This window comes from Dipodomys merriami, unplaced genomic scaffold, assembly GCF_024711535.1.
Source record: "Dipodomys merriami isolate MVZ:Mamm:240054 unplaced genomic scaffold, mDipMer1.0.p SCAF_16, whole genome shotgun sequence".
NCBI lineage: Eukaryota > Metazoa > Chordata > Mammalia > Rodentia > Heteromyidae > Dipodomys > Dipodomys merriami.
The window spans coordinates 6,477,160-6,499,832 of NW_027202937.1; the positions used below are offsets into that span (position 1 = coordinate 6,477,160).

At 52.2% G+C, this 22,673-nt stretch overlaps 1 protein-coding gene across 1 annotated transcript in view; it reads left to right on the forward strand.

Moving 5' to 3' along the window:
• Kcnk5 (potassium two pore domain channel subfamily K member 5) overlaps positions 1-22,673 on the forward strand; it is a 44,227-nt gene that overhangs the window by 15,574 nt on the left and 5,980 nt on the right. Inside the window, exons 2-3 of the mRNA XM_070023837.1 lie at positions 20,951-21,062; positions 22,089-22,255. Of these exons, the coding sequence (XP_069879938.1) occupies positions 20,951-21,062; positions 22,089-22,255 (279 nt within the window). The remainder of the gene's footprint in view (positions 1-20,950; positions 21,063-22,088; positions 22,256-22,673) is intronic.

Genomic DNA, 22,673 nt, shown 5'->3' on the forward strand with positions numbered 1-22,673 from the left:
GGTCAGTCGTAGGACTTGAAACTCAGGGCCTGGGCACTGTCCTTGAGCTGCTTTTGCTCAAGTTAGCACTCTGCCACTTGAGCCACAGCACCATTTCCAAGCCTAGGGCTTCGTGCATGCTAGGCAAGCACTATACCACTAAGCCACATTCCCATCCCCCAACTTTTTTTTTTTTTTTTTGCTGGTTAAAAGGAGATAAGAGTTTCATGGAGTTGGGCACTGGTGGTTCACCCTTGTAATCCTAGCTACTCAGGAGGCTGAGATCTGAGGATCATGGTTCAAAGCCAGCCTGGACAGCAAAGTCCCAGAGACTCTTATCTCCAAGTAACCACCAGAAAACCGAAAGTGGCACTGCAGCTCAGATGGTTGAACGCTCTGCTTGAGCTGAACAGCTCTGGGACAACGCCCAGGCCCAGAGTTCAAGCCCTATAACCAACAACAACAAAAAAAGAGTTTCATGGACTATCCTGCCCAGGCTGGCCTCCAATCACAATCCTCAGATCTCAGCCACCTTGGTAGCTAAGATTTACAGGTTTGAGCCACTGGTACTGGCTTTTTGGCAAGTTTTAACTTTTACAAAGACCTTGAGGTTTGTGTCCAATGAGAGCAGATGACTCATGGGTAAATAGCTTTGCCTGGAGAGCAACACCTGCCGCGCTGAGCAGGAGCAGGTCAGAGATAAAGGACTCTGATTTTGCAGATGAGGCAACTGAGGCAGGGAGGTTAAATACCCATGACTCCCAGCATCTTTGAAGTTCTAGACACTTGGTTGTCAGCAGAGCCTTGATAGTAGTGACACAAAAGTACAGCTGTTTCCTGGCCCCGTGGACCATAGATGGTATATTGGTCATTTGGGGGCATTAGAAAGTTTCAGGAAAAACCTGGGATCTGTAATTGTGTGTCACAGTCAGACTGGGCTGTTACTTGTGTCCCAGCCTGAAGTCTCTTCCCCCATTCCTGTCAGCCCTGGTGGGGGGTGGGGAAGAACCCTGACTTCATTCAGTTCTCTGCCTCCTACTTTTTAACGGGATTGGAGATCAGGGACCTTGAGATTGAGAGCCCTCAAGAGAGAATCAAGGGGCTCCAAGGGAGGTCCCCAGGGGTTACCCCCTCCTAGGACTCTGCACTTGGAGATTAAGCTGTTACCTAGCCTTCCTCCTAGGGGTTACACACCCCACCCAGATCCCAGATACTGCCCGGCCAGGGACAGGCAGATCACCTGGGAGCATGCCCAGGACTCATTGTGGGGGGAGAGGAGGGTTTTGTGGTTTCTTGTGTGTATTCTCACACTCTCCCCACCCCCAACTAACTCCCTCCCTGAGCAGGACAGAGGTGAGCACCTGTCCACCCACCCTGGGGTAGAATCTCCCACATGGTCCCCCCTCACTCCTGTTCAAATAGAACTTGACCCCCTGGCTTGTGGAATGCATCCTGCCGGTGTTGGCTTTGGAAAGGAGCCCTTCCCCCGGCATCCCTGCCCCCTCCGGAGGGAGCTGCCACCTCTTGCCAAGGGGATAAAGTGCTGAGCGGGCTAAGTGGGGCAGGCTGATGCAGGAGTGTCTTGTCAGCACTCCCAGGGGAGAGGAAAAGGGAGGGCGTCCTGATTAAAGGCTGTCCAGCTCTCCCCCTCTCCAGCCCTGCTTTTCACACTTAGACGAATGGCCCAGTGCATTAGACCGGGACCCCACAAGACAGCCCGACCCTGGGTGCATTCTTCTGACTCACTTGATGGCCAACAAGTTCAGATCCATTGCACCTCTGTGAGCCAGAACTTGCTCACTAAGGCCAACTGTGTACCCAGTGCTGGATTATAAGGGTGTGGGGATTAAGGAAATACTAGACAACACTTGCCTTAGACTGGTAAGGCCTGAACCCATAGGGGTGGGGGAGGTGTCACCATGAAAATTCCTGTCCAGGGCTTTACAGAGGCCAGGCACTGGTAACTCGCCTGTCATCCTAACTACTCGCGAGGCTGAGATGTGAGGATCACAGTTTGAAAGAAGCCTGGGCAGATAAATCAAAAGGAGACTCTTGGGGCCAGTTAGCCGGCAACCTCCCCTTCTTTCCCTGCCCAGGAAGTAGAGGTGTGGCTCAAGTGGCAGAGCATCAGCCTTGAGTGAAATGTGAGACCCTGAGTTCAAGCCCTGGACTCGTGCATACACACATATGCATACACATACACACAGAAGTCAAGGGGGCCAGGTACAGTTTAGGGGTTTTAAGTCTTGTAAGGCCTCCAAAGTAAGAAATGGCTGTCCTTGAGTTCCCTCCACCCCATTAATTAGCATGCTGTCCTAGGGTTTGCTTTATCTGCCCTCTAACCCTTCTACTCAGGGCCCTCAACTAGAGCCCCACTAAAGATCCTAAGCCAAGCAGATGACTAGCAATTCACATCCCGCTCTTCTCCCCTTGGCCCATCTCCCAGCAACCCCCCTGCAGAAGTGGCACTGTCCTAGCCCTCCCTCCCCCTTCCATAGACCCATCTCTAGTCTGAAAACCCATCTAGTGTTCCCAGCGGGTGCCAAGCACCAGCCAGGCTCCTCTGAACCTGACAAGCACTCGGGGGCTGACCACACTGCTGCCACCGTCTGCAGGGCCTCCATGGCTGGGGATGCTCTGTTCTGCATGGCCAGTCCACAGGTTGCCGGTCAGAGTGCGTCATCGATGGCGTTTGGCAGGTTCCCAGGCTGAAGTGGGGGCAAAGTCAGAGTCATGGAGAGCACTAGGTTCCATTCTAGAAGGTTTCTAAAAGGTTTCCATAGTCATCCAAACCACGGGTGGTGGTGGTGGAGGGGGGTGGGGTGGGGATACACTCAGAGGTGGGCTTCCCAGCATTCTCTTTAGAATGCCCTGGAACCCAAGTTGCCTGTGACCTTCTCTACCAGCTCTGCGCTTTGGGGGTGGTGTCTGTGTCACCCCTCCTTTCTGTACAACTCCAATGTTTTGCTCATGATTTAGATGGTGTTGATTGATCACATTGGTTGTCCCCAGCCTGTGGCGTGGGCTACCCCTAGGTAGACAGGTGGGGAGCCCTCAGGCATGAAGAGACAAACTGGGGGTGGGTTGGAGGCAAGGGCAAGGGTGGCGGCGGGGGGAAAGGGGGAGAAGCAGGGAGGTATAAAGTCAAGTGTATGGTTTTGTCTGAGTCATAGAAACTCAATTTAAAAACAGAAGCCAGGCAGGGCTGAGGTGGAGAGACAGAATTATTGATGGTTTTCCTCTCCTGCTCCTGTCTCACACGTTCTGTAATGCAGTTTCATCATGTTGCTTTCGTAACAACGAGCTCCAGCTCCTTAAGGGATAAAGCAGATGACCGTGGTTATTTTTTATGTCCAAGGGCCACGAAGCACACATAAACATGGGTTTTCATGGAATGTTCTCTGAAAACCAGCATCTTTTCAGTAGTCTGTAAACAATGGGCTAGTTCTCTGCTTAACTGCCAAGAGTATATAACTTGCTGGACAGCAATGGCTGTGAGCACTTTGAAGCCCGAGGCCTGGAGTCTGGAGAAACCAGGTGAGCCTTTGGTCCATAGAGCTTTGAGAGTGACCGTTGGCCTGCCACCGGTCTACAAGAGCACGTGGCTTCCTAGTGCAGCCAGCTTTGGCCAGTGCCCCCACAGGAGGGCCACTCCAGACACTCCCCACCGACAAGTATGAGCTTGTTTCCCGTGTACTTCCCGGGAGACCACAGGGAGCTTGCCTAGGCTTTAAGATGAACAGGAAACACTAGCCAGCACAGGCAGAATCTGAAACAGCCCAGGCCCTTCTGTGTCACTCCGTCTGGAATGTTGCGTGTGGATAGTGACTGGAGGCTTGGGTCAGCCTGAGGGCCTGGGGCAGTAAACCCCTCTTCCAGAGGGAGATTCAGGAGGATGCCTTTGAAGGTAGCCTATGAGTCATTATCTACAGCCTGCTTTGTGATTTCAGTTTCGAATGGGATATTGCTAATTGTTGAGGCTGCTGAATTCCACTTTAAAAGTTTATTTCTCTATGGGTGGTGAGGTTTGAACTTTAGACCTTCCACTGAAAAGTATCATCCTAAGGGTCATGAGATAGATAGCAGTTGATGGGGCACATCTGCTAGTTTAGTGGACACTTGGTCCCGGAAATAATGGAAGGAGGAGGTGACTAAAATTTGCAGGGACTTTTTTTGGGGAGGAGGTGGTGTGGTGGGGCTTGAACTCAGGGCCTGGCCATTATCCTTGAGCTCTTTTGCTCAAGGCTAGTGCTCTTCCACTTTTGAGCCAGAGCTCCACTCCCAGTTTTCTGGTGGTTCATTGGAGACTTCATGGACTTAACCTGCCCCAGGCTGGTTTTGAACCTCCATCCTCAGATCACAGCCTTCTGAGTAGCTAGAATTACAGGCGTGAGCCACCAGTGCCCACTTTCTTTTTCTTTTTGTCTTGTCGGTCAACGGGGCTTGAACTCAGGGCCTGGGCTCTGAGCCCTTTTGCTCAAGGTTAGTACTCTATTACTCTGCCATAGCTCCACTTCCGGTTTCCTGGTGGTTAATTGGAGATAAGAGTCTCACAGACGTTCCTTCCTTTGGCTGACTTTGAACTGCAATCCTCTGATCTCAGCCTCACTGAGTAGCTAGGATTACAAGCATGAGCCACCAGTGCCAGGCTTTTCAGGGGCTTTCTTTCTAAGTTAATTCTAAGGCCTATGGTAAATTCTAGGTCAGGGAAGGCAGAAGACCTCCAGCGTGAGTGGAGGTAGAGAAACGGGGACCTGTATGTAGGCATATTTTTCAGGTGGGTCATCTGCGATCTTACTTTAGGTTAGTCCATTTGTGTCATTTTTGTTTGTTTGGCTTTTGTTTTGGGACAGAGTCTTACACTACACAGCTCCATCTGGCCTTGAATAGCCTAGCCTGGCTGGGAACGCACCACTGCCCTTCTGCCTCAGCCTCCCTAGTGCTGGGATTTCAGGCATGTACCAATATGCTTCCTTTGTGTCTTTGGAGCCTCAGTCTCTACGTCTGTTTTTGGACTTCCTGCCTGTTCCTTGGACTTGAAAGGGGGCTGGCGTGGCCCCAGGGGCCTTGCTGTTGGATTGTCCACTGCATTCTCTTGCAATCTTCTCCTGTAACTCGCCCATCTGTCTGCCTTTGTCTTCGCAGGCTGTGAGATCCCACTGGGCAGGCTGTGGCTTGTCCTTCCTTTGTTTTGTCCAGTGCCGGGGACCTGTCCATGGCTCAGCAAATACTCTGAATCAGTGGGCCCTGCCCTGAGCTGGGTCAGGCAGGGGAAGGTCTGTTTATGGCCCACGTCCCGTCTTTGGGTTAAATAGGTAGTGTAGAACAGTGGGACACTGCTGGCTGGCCAGGCCAGATAGAACATTTGGAGCAAGCTATGTTTTTGGCTCTCTCAAAAAGAATGGCTGAGGCCTCGGAGAGAATTCAGGTAAAGAAAACCCCTTGGGCTGGGTGCTGGTGGCTCACACTTGTAATCATAGCTACAAAGGAGGCTGAGATGGAGGATCATCACGGTTCAAAGCCAGTGAGGGTAGGTAAGTCCATAAGACTCTTACCCCCCAAAAACCACCCAGAAAACGGGAAGTGGCACTGTGGCTCAAGTGGTAGAGTGCTCGCCTTGAGCTGAAGAGCTGAGGGTCAGCGCTCAGGCCCAGACTTCAAGCCCCATGGCTGACAAAATAACCACAAAAACCCCTTGGGTCTTCCACTTGCCTTCTGGTCTCCTCATTCTTCCTGGGAAGTGACTGAGGCCTTTCACAGGTGGAGAGGGGCCTGGCTGAGGGTGGGCGGTGTGTGTCCTTGAGTCCACTGCTAGGTTTGTTTTGGACTTCATTAGTTCAGGACAGAGGCCCTGCTTCGGCAGACTTTGAGGGTAGCTTGACCCTGGGCAAGCCTAGGTAGTGGCCTCTCCTCTGCTGACATGGCCCAAGATTGTCCTGCCTTGGTCCCCTGCATCAACCCTCCCGCCTGACCCTCAAGTGGCTTGCAATCTTGGTGACTGGCACTCACTGTCCCTTCATTCAGCCTCCCACAGCCACACCTAGCGTACCCCCAACTCCAGCCCCAGTTCTCTTCCAGCCGGAAGAGAACAAGAATGAGACACATCCCTGACGTAGCCGCATTTCACACTCTGTTCCGCCCTTCGCTATACCCCTGAGCGCCGGTGGGATGTAGCGGCTGTGCTTGGCCATTTCGCAAAGAAGCCGAGGCCAGGGCTTGAGGGCTGGAGGGTGGGAAGGGGAGTGAGGGGTTAAACGTGGCCTTTGGAAGTTGTGTTGTGACAGGGACTTGCTGTGTAGCTTAGGCTGGCCTGGAACTCAGCATCCTCTTACCTTAGCCTCCCAAGTGCTGGCATCTCAGATTTTGTGCCACCATGCCCGGCCTAGGAAGTGTTCTTGCTTAAAATTCCAGCCGTGTGTGTGTGTGTGTGTGTGTGTGTGTGTGTGTGTGTGTGTGTGTGTGTGTGTGTGTGTGTGTGTGTGTGTGTGTGTGTGTGTGTGTGTGTGTGTGTGTGTGTGTGTGTGTGTGTGTGTGTGTGTATCTGTCTGTCTGTCTGTCTGTGTCTGTCTGTGTCTGTCTGTCTGTGTCTGTCTGTCTGTCTGTCTGTCTGTCTGTCCTCCCGCCAGTGGGAGAGTTTCCATTTCCTGTTGCTTGGCCTGTCCCTGGTCCTTGGGCCTCACTCAGGTTAGGGGGAACGGGAGGGGTTTTTTTCCACCCACCCACCGCACCCCTCACCTCACTCATCCCAGCCTCTCAGTCTTTGGAGAGCCTGGCTGTATTTTTCCACATCCTCAGCACAAAGCGCTCTGTGTGCCTAACCCTGGTCACATCCCACGTGTCCATCGGCCAGGGATGGGAGGTGGGCAGGGAAAGGTAAGATGGTACTGCCTGGGTGCCCTGCTGCCTTCTGACATGACTGGGCAGCAAGGGGCAGGAAGGACCTGCCACACGCATCAGCCCCCTCCCGCCTTTTCTTTCCACATCCCCATGGTCTCCAAATAGGGGCTCCCAGTGTGGGTGTTGTGACCTGGGATCGCAGATGGAGATTCTGAGCTGCACCCCCGTCCCTCCATGGCCCCCCTTTGGCGCAATGTCTTTGGGGGTTATGGATATCGTACACTGTGACAAAGTCTTCCAGGGGGTTATGGAGGCAGAAAGAATACCGTCCCCACCAAGATGCCTGGGCTGGGGATGCCGGAACCTTCTTGTACAATTTATTCCAGAGAGGATGGAGGCTAGCTCCTGTCTGTCTCCAGCCCGAGACCGGAGGAAGTGGACTTGGCCTGCAGCTGAGGATTTAGATTAGTGTCAGGCAATGAGGAAGGAGTTAATGACAGGTGTTAGGAGCTATGTGGAGAAAGATGGGGTAAGATCTTGCTTCGGGGATGGCTAGAGCGGTCATCTCCTCAGACAGCTCCCCGGGGTTGGTTCCAGTGGGGAGGGAAGGTATGTGGTAAACAGACAGGTTGGCTCTTTTCCTGGAAGCAGGGGTACCAGGCTGTTGTGCCTTGAACCCCTCTAGGCTTTCCTTTTTTAATTCGTGAAGAGGTTTAATCACCTGGTCATCTTAAACAAATCATAATAAAGAAGTAGGGTTCATAACCTCTTACCATCAGAACCCCTGCCCTTGAGGACAGGTAGTTACTCATTACCCTACACTGCCACAGGCGCAGCAGACTGGGGAGAAAGCAGAGGAGGAGGAGCTGGTCTGGGGTCAGGGAGTGTGCCGGGCTGGTCCAGGGCCTCAGGGCACAGATGGTAGGCTCTGACCCTTGAAAGGATACAGGAATAGGCTGGAGGGGTGAGTGTAGCAGGTGTCACCATAGGTGTCACCGTAGGAGCCGGGGATGTTAGCCATCCAGCAAGACAGCCCTGGGCAGGCAGCTGTGCTCAACAGAACAGGACTGGCAGCTCCTGGGCTCAGATTCTTGGGGACCAACCGTCCCACTCCACCCCACCCTGGTCCTGGGTGGTCCTGGGGTTTGAACCCAGGGCCTGGGCTGTCCCTGAGCTTCTTTGGCTCAAGGCTAGCACTCTACCACTTGAACCACTTGGGCTTTTTCTGACTAGTTTATTGGAGATAGGAGTCTCAAGGACTTTGATGCCCAGGCTGGCTTGGAACCACAATCCTCAGATCTCAGCCTCCTAGGATTACAGGTTTGAGCCACCAGCACCTGGCTAACCCTCTCTTTCTTTAGCCCAGTGAATAAGTAGCTTCCTTCTACCCCCATCATCCCTCTGTCTCCTTCCTCTGGAATCTGATTCCAAAGTCCACAAGGGAGCTGAGTCATCAGGGCCAGGACCTCTGGGGTTGTGGAAAGGCACTGGGGCCAGGAAAACAGTCATTGCTTCCAGCCTGCATTCATACCTGTGAGGACTCCCCACAGCCCCAACAGGGCTCCCACATCCTGCCAGAGGCAGGCCTTAAGACCCTGCCATCCATTGTCAAATACTGCTCACCAGGCTCCTGCCATCTCCTGCTGTGGGATTAAGGATGAGTGAGGCAAAGGTGTGATCTATCTAGAAGAGATACAGATACACAGTAGGCCAGATAAACTCACCTGCAGGCTAATCAGCAGAGAGAGTGGGGGGGTCTTAGATGAGGTGAAACCTGTTGGGTTTGAGAGCTTGAGGTGTGAGCAGGTGCCCACATATGCTCAGGGAGTGGAAGTCTGAGTTCCAGCTTCAGGGTAGAGCTAGGTGGCCGGTGGCCATCCCATCAACCCAACTCTGCTCCTCCAGTACTGGAGGCCACATGCAGCTTGCAGACCCTCAGTGTGAGGGACCCCCCCCCCCAACCAGGCCCAGCCCCTGTGAAGCAACTGTGGCCACAGTTACTCTGCTGCTGGGTACTTACTCCTGGAACATACTCGCTGCACCCAGCACCAAGGGGGCACTGTTTCTCAGTGTCAACAGCCCTGCCCTGCAAGGTTGGGTTGCTCTCATTCCCCAGACAGGGAAGAATAAGCTCAGAGCTGTGCAGGACATGGCCCAGGGGGAACTGATGGACTATGGACACTCAAATGCAGAGCTTGAACCCTAATGTATCTTCTCTACAGCTAGGACTTTTTTCCTCTGTATCCCCAAACTGGGTATTTGTGTTTAGAAATGGATTGGCCAGTGTGGGCCTGGACTTAGGGAGGACAGGAAGCAAAGGCCTCTGGGCTGCAGGTATTCAAATCCGCCTGGCATTATCTGCCCTGAACGTGGGGATCGCCAGTCAGCAGTTCCCATGACCTCCTTAGCGGCCTGCTCCAGGGCGCTGTTTTTAGAAATCCCGAGTAGCTGGTGATTCTCTCATGGTTGCTCCTTCTCCTTTTCCCCAAGGTCAGAGTAAATGGAAGAGGTGGGTGTGTCTGCTGGAGCTGGGGTAGGAGGCAGAAGAAAACGGGAAATCTTGACTGGAGGAGGCGAGATGAGTGGCGGAACTGTCACGTTGTTTGTGCCCACCTGGCACCTTTCTTTTTTTTTTTCCCACCCCCACCCCTCCAACACCTGGCACCTTTCTGTGCTGCTTCACTTGGCATTTCTTACTTAGCCTCGTCCCCAGATTGGGGTGTTGGGGGGAGTTCTGGTTCTGGGGTCCCTGACAGGGCCTGCTGCACTTTGTGATTCCAGCCGTGCCCTGTCTGGAGATTCCTCATCTCTGCAGTGGGAGTGAGGTCCTCCTGCTCAGCCTGTTTTACCTTCAGGATGCTGGGTCTCAGGATGACAGGCAGTGGTGGTCGGAGTAGGATAGGGACTGGGTGATCAGGAGGATTGCAGTGCAGGCCCAGAGAGGAGAGGACAAGTCCCAGGGCCAAGTTCAGCCCTGGGGCCTCTTCTCAGAGAGACCTAGCACCCAGGGAAGGGAGCTCCTCACGCTCCCAAAGGAGCCATTCCCTGCCCTCCCTGGGGCTCACCGCTGGCATCGAGGCAGAGGGATAGATACCCTCTAGATTTGGATTCTGGGGGCAGGCACCAACCAGCACAGGCTGGGGATCTGGCCATGATCACTTGTGACAGGACAGTCCGTGATCAGCACTCTGGGTAGATAGAGGATGCCCTTCCTGGCATTGAGCCTCACTGGACACCCCCCCTGCCCTCAAGTCCTTCAGAGATTGAGGTGAGGATGAGTTTTGAGGACCCAGCCCCAGAGGATCGTATAGTATGGGGGTGTTTGGGAGGGATGTGTTCTCAGCAGCGCTAGAGGATGGAGCCAGGGCCTGGAAGGTCCCCCTGTGTCCACACACACAGGGGTTTCCAGCATTATTCATCACCCGGGCCTCCAGGTGCTTCAGAATGCTGACACCCCTTCCCGAGCCAAAACTCCCAGCCTTTTACTGTTTGCTTTAGCCAGACCTGCTGCAGCCCTGGGGTCCGCCAGTGCCTGGACCCAGCTCTCACGGGAGGGGCGCCTGGCTGCCGGAGCCCAGAGGTGACCACCCCGGGCTGAGAACAATGCGGGCAGGGTCACCTGCCTTGTTTTCTTTGTCCCTCCTGAATGAGGACAGGCCTGTGAAAATCGGAAACCCAGAAGTTTCTGCTGAAAGCCTGCCCCCTATTTGGCACACGCTTGCTCCCCACTAGCGAGGGAGCGTGAGACCTCACGGTGCCTCTGGGCTCTGCAGGGACTGCTGAGAGATCCATGGCCCAGGCCCGGCAGGTGGGGCCCAGGAGAGTGGGTGGGGGAAACCCAAAGGAGGAGGGGACAGCTGCCAGTCATCCGTGCAGACTGGGGCAGGGCCTGCTCGCTTTTGGTAAGCAGTAGTGGTTTTTTTAAATGGGCTGAGTGTAATTATCAGTCACTTAGGCAGCTTTTAAGCATCTCACTTCCTACTTCTGGCCCAGACGATTGATTTCTTGCTTTCCTTCTTTCCTTTTTTGCTTGCTTGCTTGCTTGCTTGCTTCCTTCTTTTCCCAGTCCTGGGATTTGAACTCTGGGCCTGGGCACTGTCCTTGAGCTTCTTTTGCTCAAGGCTAGTATTCTACCACTTGAGCCACAGCTCCACATCTGGCTTCTTCTGTTCATGTGGAATGGAGGAATCGAACCCGGGGACTTATGCATGGTAGGCAAGCACTCTACCACGAAGCCACGTTCCCAGCCCCTGGCTCAAACTATTTCTATCAGAACCTCTGGGGGCTAGGACCCAACCACAGGTGTTTTCCCATCCTACCCTGCACCCCCCTTTTCTAGATGATGTCACACTAAGTCACACTCCAGTATTCCTCCTCCTCTTCCTCCTCTCTGCATTTTCACTGTCCCTGGTTTCAGTCACCTACAGGGAGCTCAGCTGACATTTGCCTCGTGGAAAATTCCACGAGTAATCGGTGAATTCGAACGTGCTCACGGTTCTGAGGCAGCAGGGCGATGTCTGTTGGCATCCAGCCAACCCAGGACATGACTCAGACCTTTTGTGGATGTGGATGTTACCTGCCCGTTCGTCACGTCATGCAATAGATTCACAGCTGGCCGCGCTTCTAGGCATCTTGCTCTCTGGTCCTCCCATCCGTCATCTCTAATGTCCCTCCACAGTCTCAACCTCTTCCTAAATCCTGAATGGTTCTGCAGGTGACTTTTCACTAATTTCATCAGTAGCCAGGGAGAAACCTTCACCTTTCAAAGCAAGAAGGTACCGAGGAGGCACAGTCCCCTGTCAAAGGTGGATGAGGGACAGCACAGAGCACAGGGCCAGCCAGGGGACAGCATTGCGGGGCTAAGCAAAGGTAGGGAAGGGGCTGGATGCCTTAAAGGTAGAGGTAGAAAAGGTAGAGCTTTAAGGAATTTGGCTCTCAAGACAGCAGAGCAAGCAGCAAGCTGGGAGGGTGTGGCTAGTATGGGCCTGAAGTCCCAGGGGTTGGTCAGGAAAAAACAGTGAATTTTTTTTTTTTTTTGGTTAGTCATGGGGCTTGAACTCTGGGCCTGGGCGCTGTCCCTCAGCTCTTCAGCTCAAGGCGAGCACTCTACCACTTGAGCTACAGCACCACTTCCGGTTTTCTGGTGGTTTATTGGAGATAGGAGTCTCACAGTCTTTCCTGCCCAGGCTGGCTTTGAACCGCGATCCTCAGATCTCAGCCTCCTGAGTAGCTAGGATTACAGGCATGAGCCACCAGCACCCCGCAACAGTGAATATTAATGAGGCTTCACCTGCCCCAGTAGGGAACCCCAGGGGTCACAGGCAGGTTGAGAGAGAAGGTTGTTAGAGAGTCACAAAGTACAGGTAGAGCTGCATAGAATACTTCCCATCTTCAGATCCTCTGTCATCATCCTAGTATTCCAAAGCTCCAACAGCGGAACAGACCCTCTTTTTGCTAAAAACCGTATGGATACTCCATGGAGGCATTGGAACAGGTGCAGATGTAACTTACTGATGATGTACAGAGAAGCTAAAAAAAAATAAAAGGAGCTCCTGGTGTAAGGGAGACCGGATCACTGCTTAGCCCAAGACCCATTCTTCCCCTTGGTGAGGCACAACCCAGACAACCTGGGTCCCAAGCTGGTGCAGGGAGCTGGGTGGCACCATTGATTTTGTGCCAACACCTTGCCACGAACTAACAGCTCCCATCCGAGAGCCACACCCCAGTCACCTGGGCCCGGGGAGAGGAAAATACCAAGAATTCCTTCCCTGGCCTTGCTCTTCCTTCTCAGAAGCAGTTGGCAGGTCTGTGGGCACCCCACAGGCTCCTCCACTAAAGGCAGCCGCTGGACTGTGCAGTGACCCCTGGGACTTTTTTTTTTTACTTGTTTTGTTTGGGGGGCATGTGGAGGTGGGAGATCTTTTATAAACCCATGCCCAAACCAACAATCTTATCTGCAGTTGAAAACCAGACCTAGTATTTATTTAAACCCCAAAGTGGTTTTTCCCTTAGGCATCCGGCCAAGGTTGCCAGTCGCTACCTGGCTGGATGGTGGAGATGTCTCAGGTTCATCATCCAGAAACCACCGTGCAGCACCCCCTTCCCCTCAGCCCCCAATGAACCTCAGGGAAATAGCTCCCGAGGTTGAGTCAGCCTGGGTCAGAGAAAGCCAAGGAGTTCTGTTCAGGAGTTGATATAGGGGCTTAACTTTCTCTCTTAGAAACTCTTGCTGTGCTGATGACGTCACCCCTCTAACTCTGCTCCCTGGTGGTAGAGTTTCCAGGTCCCTCCCCAGCTTCTATTTCTCTGTCTGTCTCTCTCTGTGTCTCTGTCTCTGTCTCTCTCTGTGTCTGTCTGTCTGTCTGTCTCTCTCTCTCTCTCTCTCTCTCTCATCAGTTGTGGGGCTTGAACTCTGGGCCTGGGCACTGTCCCTGTGCTCTTCAGCTCAAGGCTGAGCGTTATACCTCTTGAGCCACAGCACCATTTCCGGTTTTCTAGTGGTTTATTGGAGATCAGAGTCTCATGGACTTTTCTGCTCAAGCCAGCTTTGAACTTGACTTTTGTATTTGTGGGAATGGGGGCACTGACCATTCACACTTGTCATCTTAGCTACCCAGGAGGCTTGAGATCTGAGAATTACAATTAATGCCAGCCCGGATAGGAAAAGCCATGAGGCTCTTATCTCCAGTTAACCACCCCAAAGCTGGAAGTGGGGCTGTGGCTCAAATGGTAAAGTGCTAATCTTGAGCCAAATAGCTCAGGGACAGCGCCCAAGTCCTGAGTTCAAGGTCTAGAACTAGCACCAAAACCCAAACAACAAACCCCGTTGCAGCTATGTGCCGACCAGGCAGTGTCTTAGACTCTAGTGATAAAGAGGTAAGTCTGTCTTAGAACCTTCCGCTCCGGGAGAGTCTGCCGACATTTCCCTTGCAGCTGTCGGGAGCATGTTCTAGACTTGACTTCACGTGTGGATGAGTCGCCTGCTCTGTGTTCTCCTGCCCTCTGTTCTGCTCTGGTTCACATCCCAGCTCCACCTTCAGCTTTCTATGTGATCTTGGTTAAGTGCTGGTTTTTGCATATTTACTATAGCTATACTAATCAGCTATCTGCTTTGCCGGGCGTAATGGTTCCAAGAGCTGAGTGTTTTTTAAACTAGGGTCTGCCCTAGTGACGTGCTCAGATACCAACTTAGTACCTGTGCAGTCAGACCAGGGAGCTGAGAGGCTGGGGAGAGAGAGAGAGATGTGACAGTGGATCCTGCGGTGCCTCAGAGCAGACCCTGGGGGACACCAGACACAGGGAGACCGTGTGAGCATTGAGGAAACAGGAAGGGTCTGTGAAGGCAGGATCTGTAGTCAGGAGGCGCAGCCCCAGGCGGAGCTGTATCAGTGACAGATCAGATAGCTGGGATTTCCCAGACAGCCTTTAAATGCCTTGGCCTCAGTTTCCCCCACCCCAGCCCATAAAGGGAAGAAGGGCTGTCTGCCTGTGTATGAGGTTGGCAGCAAGTCCCCAGATGTGCCCACCCATGCAGAAGGGCCGCTCACTCAGCGTGGGAGGCCTCAGGTGCCCGTAAGACGCGGAACTTTGGGGGACCCGGGCGGTGTGGACAGCAGGCGCGTAGGAAGGTGGGTCAGAACAGCAGGTGAAGGAAGCATGGGTGTCACCTGGCCGGAGGGCAGGGGTAGAGTGGCCGGACTGGTTTTAGGGTGCTGTTTTCCCAGCTGGTAGCAGAGGCGGAAGTATGCACAGGCCTCCTTTCTGTGTCTTTATGGGGAAAGAGGATGGAGTCGTGGTGCCCAGTGTCCAGAAGGCCCTGGGTTCTAGTCTCAGTCCATTAAAAAAAAAAAAAACACCAATTTCAAGCTACTTTAATCTCTTGAAGGCTCCAATCCTGGTTTGCAAGGTGGAAAGAATGATTGTATCTCCCCAGCAGGATCCTGTCCTCATTAAATGAGCTAAAAGCTCATAAAATGCTGAGCACAGCACCTGGCACATAGTAAGCGCTCAATAAATCACAGGGTCTTTATGGTGGAGGTGACAGAGGCAGGCAACAAACGCTACTCTGTCCCCGAACAGGAGCTCAACCAGGCCTGGGTGGGCACAGCTTCCCCCTCATCGTCCCCCCCTCCCCTTCACTTTCTCATCACCCTCTAGGCTTAGAAGAAAAACGAAAATATTGTCTTGTATAGATTCGAGAGCCAAGTTAAAGAATTCTGCAAGTGAACAGGGGCCACCTCCTCCTGGGAGAGCTGTTTCTCTAACCCCAGGACAGGACGTCTTGTCCGACGGGGTGTTTGCCTGCTTCCCCCACAGCCCTCCCCTGACCCAGGGATGGCCTTTGTCCTAGGTCAGCTCTTCTGTTCTGGGAGACTGTTAAACCCGCCCTCCTTCCCCCCCCTGCAGAATCCGACCGTGACCGGGCTGGCGTCACAGCCACACGTGGGAACAGGGAGCTGGGACCCCCAAATTCACATCATCTTCAGCTCAGGGAGCTCAGTTTTCATGGGCAGAGGAGGAGGCACTGGCAAAGGACGCCAGGGAGGCAGAGTGGTGGATAAGACATGGCAGGGTCTTATGCCATCTATGGGGTGAAGAGCAGGACACCTGGCTTTTGCCCATCTCTTCTTGCTCCTGTGTGTGTATGTGTGTGTGTGTGTGTGTGCACTCACACATGCACACATGCATGCATGCATGAGCCAGGGCCTGGGTGTAGCTTCTCCCTCAAAGTTGATGTTCTACCACTTAAACCAAAGCTCCATTTCCAACTTAGAAATAAGACTCATGGACTTTCCTGTCCAGACTGGCTTTGAACCATGATCCTCAGATCTCAGTCTCCTGAGTAGCTAGAATTACACAGCACCCAGTCTAATAATGTAGTGGGTGGTCCCCCCTCCCCCCCCAATCCATCATGGACTTAATAAAACTCGGCCTGGGAGCTGTCCCTAAGCCTTAGTGCTCAAGGCTAGCGCTCTACCACTTTGAGCCATAACTCTACACCTGATTTTCTGGTGGTTAATTGGAGTAGAGACTTTGCTGCCTGGGCTGGCTTTGAACCATGATCCTCAGATCTCAGCCTCTTGAAGTCAGCACCTGGCTTAATATGGTCTTTTTCTTTTTTTTCTTTTAAATTTTTTTTTTTTGTCGGTTGTGGGGCTTGAACTCTGGGCCTGGGCGCTGTCCCTCAGCTCTTCAGCTCAAGGCGAGCGCTCTACCACTTGAGCTACAGCGCCACTTCCGGTTTTCTAGTGGTTTATTGGAGATAGGAGTCTCACGGTCTTTCCTGCCCGGGCTGGCTTTGAACCGAGATTCTCAGATCTCAGCCTCCTGAGTAGCTAGGATTACAGGCGTGAGCCACCGGCACCCGGCCTATGGCCTTTTTCAAGGACTGTTTTGTTCAGCATTTAGTTCAGTGGCTACTTCGCCTTTTTTTTGGGGGGGGGCGTCCAGTCGTGGGGCTTGAATTCTGGGCCTGGGTGCTGTCCTTCAGCTCTTCAGCTCAAGGCTAGCGCTCTACCACTTGAGCCACAGCGCCACTTCCATGTTTTTTCTTTTTGCTTATGTGGTGCTGAGGCATCGAACCCAAGGCCTCATGCATGCAAGGCAAGCGCTCTACCACTGAGACACCTTCCCAGAGCCCTACTTCACCTTTTCCAAACGATTTCTAAACCACACATTACCTTGGGTGGGCTCTGGGCTCGGTGTGTCTAAGCAGTGCAGTGTTGTGCATGGGCTTGGCCTTCAGCCTTGGGGCATTTAGCATGTCTGACCACCCTGCCCATCTGATGCCAGCCAGTAGGGTCCCATCTCCCATCATCCATTTGGATAATAAGCCTGTGGGACAGCAGGATTGTGTGTTCACTGTGTACCCCCCTGTGCCTGGCATATACAGCGTCCTTCCAACAGCCTTTGCCAAGCAGCTCTTGCCTCAGTTGAGAGCTGCTGTTCAAGTCATACCGTATCGTACTCCTGATAAATGATACTCATTCACCCTTGGTCTACATACTTCTTGTCAGAAGCTGATCTTTGCACAAGTCACCCATTCAGAGCTAGATCTTTATCCCCAAGAGCCACCCCCTCTCTCATCTTGACCCCTGGCCCCCTGGTGAACATGTGAACCCCGGTACCCAGAATGCACCGTTGTCTCCCACCTTGGGGAAATAGGTACTCATGGCTCTGACTTGGTATTTACTTTTTCTTGGCAGCCATGTTTGTTGACTCAAGTTCAGTGAAGCCCAAGGACTGGTCCTGGACTGGTTGGTCTTTTCTGATCCAAAGAGAGCAGGAGTTAAATGTAGAAGATAATGCCTATCTTAGTCCTGGTTTTTTTGATGTTGCCTGCGCAGGGGATTGTGGGCCTGGGTACTGCTGTAGTAGTGTGATGACCATCAGTCTGTCTGATACCCAACACTTATTTTTGTGTTCTCTGCTTCTGGCATTTACACTGTCAATACCGGTGCTGTGCCTTTGAGGAAAAGGGCTTTTTTTTTTTTTTGCCAGTCCTGGGGCTTGAACTCAGGGCCTGGGCACTGTCCCTGAACTTCTTTTATTCAAGGCAAGCACTCAACCACTTGAGCTATAGTGCCACTCCCAGCTTTTTCTGTTTATGTGGCACTGAGGGCTTGAACCTAGGGCTTCACGCATGCTAGGCATGCACTCTACCACTAAGCCACCTTCCCAGCCTGAGCCTGAGGCTCAGTTCTAGAGATCCACTCAGGATTGGTGGTCACTAGAATCACTACTTTGGAATTAATCCAGCTAATCTTTTTCTTCCATGCCACATTTCTTCTGTTTACAAGCATCTCTCTATCTCAAAACCCATCTCTAGTTGTCATGCTAGCTCGAGGTTGACTAAATTCCACAAGAAGTCATCTAGGTGTGTACCCTTTGGAGAAAAGGACTTTTCTGGCCCACCCTTTCCTCTTCGGAAGTGTTTCAAACACTTGATTCTCTGAAGTTTCCAAAAGCCAGGCATCAGCGGGGGAGGCTGAGGCAAGAGGATTATGATGCGCTGGAGGCCACATAGTAAGATAGCTTGAAATAAACTAGCAAAAAGTTGCCCAAGATAGAGGCTTGCTTTCCGGATTCTTTTTTTTTTTTTTTTTTGTCCTGGGGCTTGAATTCTGGATTTGGGCACTGTCCCTTCAAGGCGAGCACTCTACTGCTTGAGCCACAGTGCCAGTTCCCATTTTCTAGTAGTTTATAGGAGATAAGAGTCTCACGGACTTTCCTGCCCGGGCTGGCTTTGAACCATGATTCTCAGAGCTCAGCCTACTGAGTTGCTAGGATTACGGGCGTGAGCCTCCAGCACCTGGCTGATTTCCAGATTTTTAAATTCTACCCTTTTCCTTTTTTGTGTGGAAATAGAGGTAGCTTGTGTTCAGAGGTGTTTTATTGTGGCCCACAATTCCTTGGGAATCACACAGAGTCATCTTCCATCAGTGATTCAGTTCCTACTTAAAGGTATTCTTTTTTTTGGGGGGGGGGTGTCCGGTTGTGGAGCCTGAACTCTGGGCCTGGGCGCTGTCCCTCAGCTCAAGGCTAGCGCTCTACCACTTGAGCCACAGCGCCACTTCTGGTTTTTTTCTTTTTGCTTATGTGGTGCTGAGGAATCGAACCCAGGGCCTCATGCATGCAAGGCAAGCGCTCTACCACTGAGCCACCTTCCCAGCCCATGGGTTTTTAAATTTTTTATATTTTCTTTTCCTTCCTTTCTCTCTTGTCAGTCATGGGGCCTGAACTCTGGGCCTGGGCACTGTCCCCCAGCTCTTCAGCTCAAGGCTAGCGCTCTACCACTTGAGCCATAGCACCACTGTCGGCTTTCGGCTTTTTCTGCTTATGTGGTGCTGAGGAATTGAACCCAGGCACTCAAGCATGCAAAGCAAGCACTTTACCACTGAGCCATCTTCCCAAGCCCTATTTTCTTATATTTTGAGACAGTCTCTCCCTTTGTAGCCCAGGCTGGCTTTGTTTTATTGTATTCTCATCTGTTTTATTTTTAAGCTGCCTGGTTTAAGATGAGTGTCAGAGATACCAGGTGGAGGCAGAGAGGAGCTGAGGCATCTGTCTTCTGTTTAATGTCAGCACCCGGGGCACTGGCACTTCCTCATTCTCTTCCTTCCAAGGTTTGTTTGTCAGGCACTAGTGGCCCACGCCTGTAATCCTAGTTAATCAGGAGGCTGAGATCTAAGGATCACAGTTTGAAGCCAGCCTGGATAGACAGGCAAGTCCATGAGACTCTTACCTCCAGTTAACCACCAAAAGGAAGTGCAGTTGTGGCTCAAGTGGTAGACCACTATCCTTGAGCAAAACAAAACAAAAAACCTCAGGTATAGTGCCCAAGCCCTGAGTTCTGAATTCAAGCCCCAGGATCAATACAGAGAGAGAGATCTGGGCGGTGGTGGCTCATACCTATAATGCTGGCTGATCAGGAGGCTGAGATATGATGATCACAGTTCAAAGCCAGCCCAGGCAGGAAAGTCTGTGAAATTCTTATCTCCAATTAACTACCAGAAATCTCAAAGTGGCAATGTGGCTCAAGTGGTAGAGTGCTCGGCTTGAAAAGCCGAGCTGAAAAGCTGAGGGACAGCACCCAGGCCGAGAGTTCAACCCTACAACCAACAAAAAAAAGAAAGAAAATAAGAAAGAAAGAAAAAGGTTTTTCACACATCTTTTGAGACTGGGGGTGTAGCTCGTGTAGCTCAGTGGTAGGATAGTCACCTAGCAATGTGTGAGATCCTGGGTTCAATCCCCAGCATTAGAAATATTTCTTGTTTTGGGTGCCTATACAGGAGTTTTGAACTCAGGATGCTATATTTTTAGCTTTCTCACTCAAGGCTGGTACTCTACCACTTGAGCCACAGCTCTACGTCTAGATTTTTGTTGCTTAATTGGAGAGCCACAGTCTCAAAGGACTTTTCTTCTGGGTTTGGCTTTGAACTGTATTCCTCACAGTTCCTTCTGAGGATTACAGGTATGAGCACTGGCACCCAGCTGGAACAAAATACTTATGGATGGTCTTTAGTATTTTTGTCTCAGTTCTACTGGCCTGTCAGTATCTAAATGTAGTCTGGTAATTGCTCGCGTGAGGGCTGGGCCTGCTGGACAGCGAGCTCTCTGAAGGCAGGACCTTGTCCTGGCCCAGGGTCAAGGCAACGATGCCTATCTTCCACATAGCCAGTGTTTTGGAAATGGTTGGGGGAGCCAGGATTGTGCGGTTTGATGGTGTGGGGCAAGCATGTCATCATGGAAAATTCTTCACAGAGTATGTGGATCATTTACACGGCCTGCACATTCCTTCAGGGCCCTCCACCCGTCCCTTCCCACCAAACCTCAGTCATGTCTCGGGTGGCTTAGAAATTCCGTCTCCCCAGCTCCCCCGGCTCCATCCCTTGCGCCTGGGTCTTTTCCTGATGCCTTTGGCTTGGATTGCATGGGGTGTTTGGCCGAGTTCCTCTTCTCTTCTTGTCTGGATGGGTCATCCTGAGGTTGTCTTTGGGCTTGCAGTATTTGAACTTCAGATGTTAGAGCCTCTCTCTATGGATTCCTACCATCTAGGTTCTGGTGGTCCCATTGTGGCCTCCCTCCTGCAAGGATGGGGGCTGGATCTGGTCAGGTCATAACAGGTGTGCAACCTGAGGTTTCCCTGGGCCTACCACCTGTTATCCACAGTGGTGGAGGGGAGCTGGCAGCACAATTTCAAGTCATCCTGAAATACACACACACTGCCTGCTGATCCATCCCAGCCCAGATGATTGGTTGGCCTAGGATAGAGGGCTGGGAGAGGGGTATAGGGAGACCTGGGTGTCTGTGTCACACCTGCCGTGGGTGCAGGTGTGTGTGGCTGTGTGCACGCATGCACTGGTCCTGGGGCTTGAACTCAGGGCCTAAGTGCTGTCCTTCCATTTTTTGCACTCAAGGCTAGCACTTGAACCACAGCTCCACTTCCAGCTTTTGTGTGGTTACTGTGTGGTTAATTGGAGATGAGTCTCATGGACTTTTCCTGCCTGGAAATAGCGATCCTCAGGCCTCAGCCTCCTGAGTAGCTAGGATGAGGGGCATGAGCCATGGGCATCTGGCTTTAGTGTGGCTGAACTCTCACCACCATTGTTACATTGTCACTCTCCCCTTGCAGGTAGTGTCGGAAGCTGCGGGACAGGGTGTGGCTATCACAGGAAATCAGACCTTCAACAACTGGAACTGGCCTAATGCGATGATCTTTGCAGCCACAGTCATCACCACTATTGGTGAGTCTTGAGAGACCATGGGGACACCCATCCCCATGTCCTTTCCTCCTCAGGACTTTGCAGAAATCAGCTCTGGTGACGCCGCCTTGTTGGGGACAGAGTCAGGAAATTACAGTCTGTCCCTTCCATTCATAAGGACTTAGCAAGTTCTTGGTGACTAGCCAGGCCTGCCAGTGGGGCCTGGCCTGGGGCTCTTTGAACTGAAACAGTGACACAACTCAAATGGCTGGAGCCACGCAGGAGATTGCTCAGGTTGCTCACTGCACAAGCATGGTGATCTGTGCTTGCGTGGCTGATGGTTTCCACAGTTGGAGGTTTAAGTGATGTGCTGTTTGGTGGGTTGGTTTCAGCCAATTGTTCTTTCCTGCTTGGTTTCTGGAATGTGTGGTGGTTTTATTTATGGTGGCTCCTCCTACTCCACGTGTGTCCATTGGCACTGGTGGTTGGCTGGGAACTCAGCTGAGGATGAAACTATAAGGCAGCCACCTGTGACCCGGGCATCTCTAAGTATGGCAGGAAGATCCCCAACTGGGCATTTGCCAGAGAATCCGGGAAGAAGGAGCTTAGCCTGCTCATATCACTTTCACTGGCCAGTGAAGCCCAGATTCAAAAAGGATACGAAGAGCCGGGCGCCGGTGGCTCACGCATGTCATCCTAGTTACTCAGGAGGCTAAGATCTGAGGATCGTGGTTCAAAGCCAGCCTGGGCAGGAAAGTCTGTGAGACTCTTATCTCCAGTGAACCACCAGAAAACCAGAAGTGGTGCTGTGGGTCAAGTGGTAGAGTGCTTACCTTGAGCTGAAGAGCTGAAGGGCAGCGCTCAGGCTCAGAATACAAGCCCCGTGACCACCTTCCCCCCCCCCCAAAAAAAAAAAAAGAAAAAAGAAAAAAAAGATGGACTCCACTGGGAGGGGCATGTGTAGACATGTGGGTGTAGGAGACAGGTACCCCCTTAGAGGAGGGGGAAGCCCCATCCCTGCGCTGGGACTTTGCCTCCTTAGCCTCACCTCATTGCCTCTCTCCTCAGGCTATGGCAATGTGGCTCCCAAAACTTCAACTGGACGCCTCTTCTGCGTCTTCTATGGTCTCTTCGGGGTGCCACTGTGCCTGACATGGATCAGTGCCCTGGGCAAATTCTTCGGGGGACGTGCCAAGAGGCTGGGCCAGTTCCTGACCAGAAGAGGAGTAAGCTTGGTATGTCCCTAATTCTAGGTGCTAGCCAGAGAGACAGGGTACCATGACATAACAGATCTGGAAGGCTCTAAGTACTGGACACAGGCTGGGTACTAGTGGCTCGCTCCTGTGATCCTAACTACTCAAGAGGCTGAGATCAGAGGATCACAGTTAGAAGCCAGCCCAGAGAGGAAAATCCACGAGAGTCTTATCTCCAATAAACTACAAAAAGAGCTGGAAGTGGAGCTGTGGTTTAAGTGGTAGAGTGCTACTATCCTTGAGCAAAAGAGCTCAGGGATATGGTGTGGTGGCCCAGAGTTCAACCCCAAAGACTGGCCAAGAAACAAAAAAACTGGACAAGGGTGTTAGAGTACCCTTGTTAGGACCTCTGTTAGTACAGATGGTAAGATGCAGTTTCTGCCCCTTTTTGCCCTTCCTG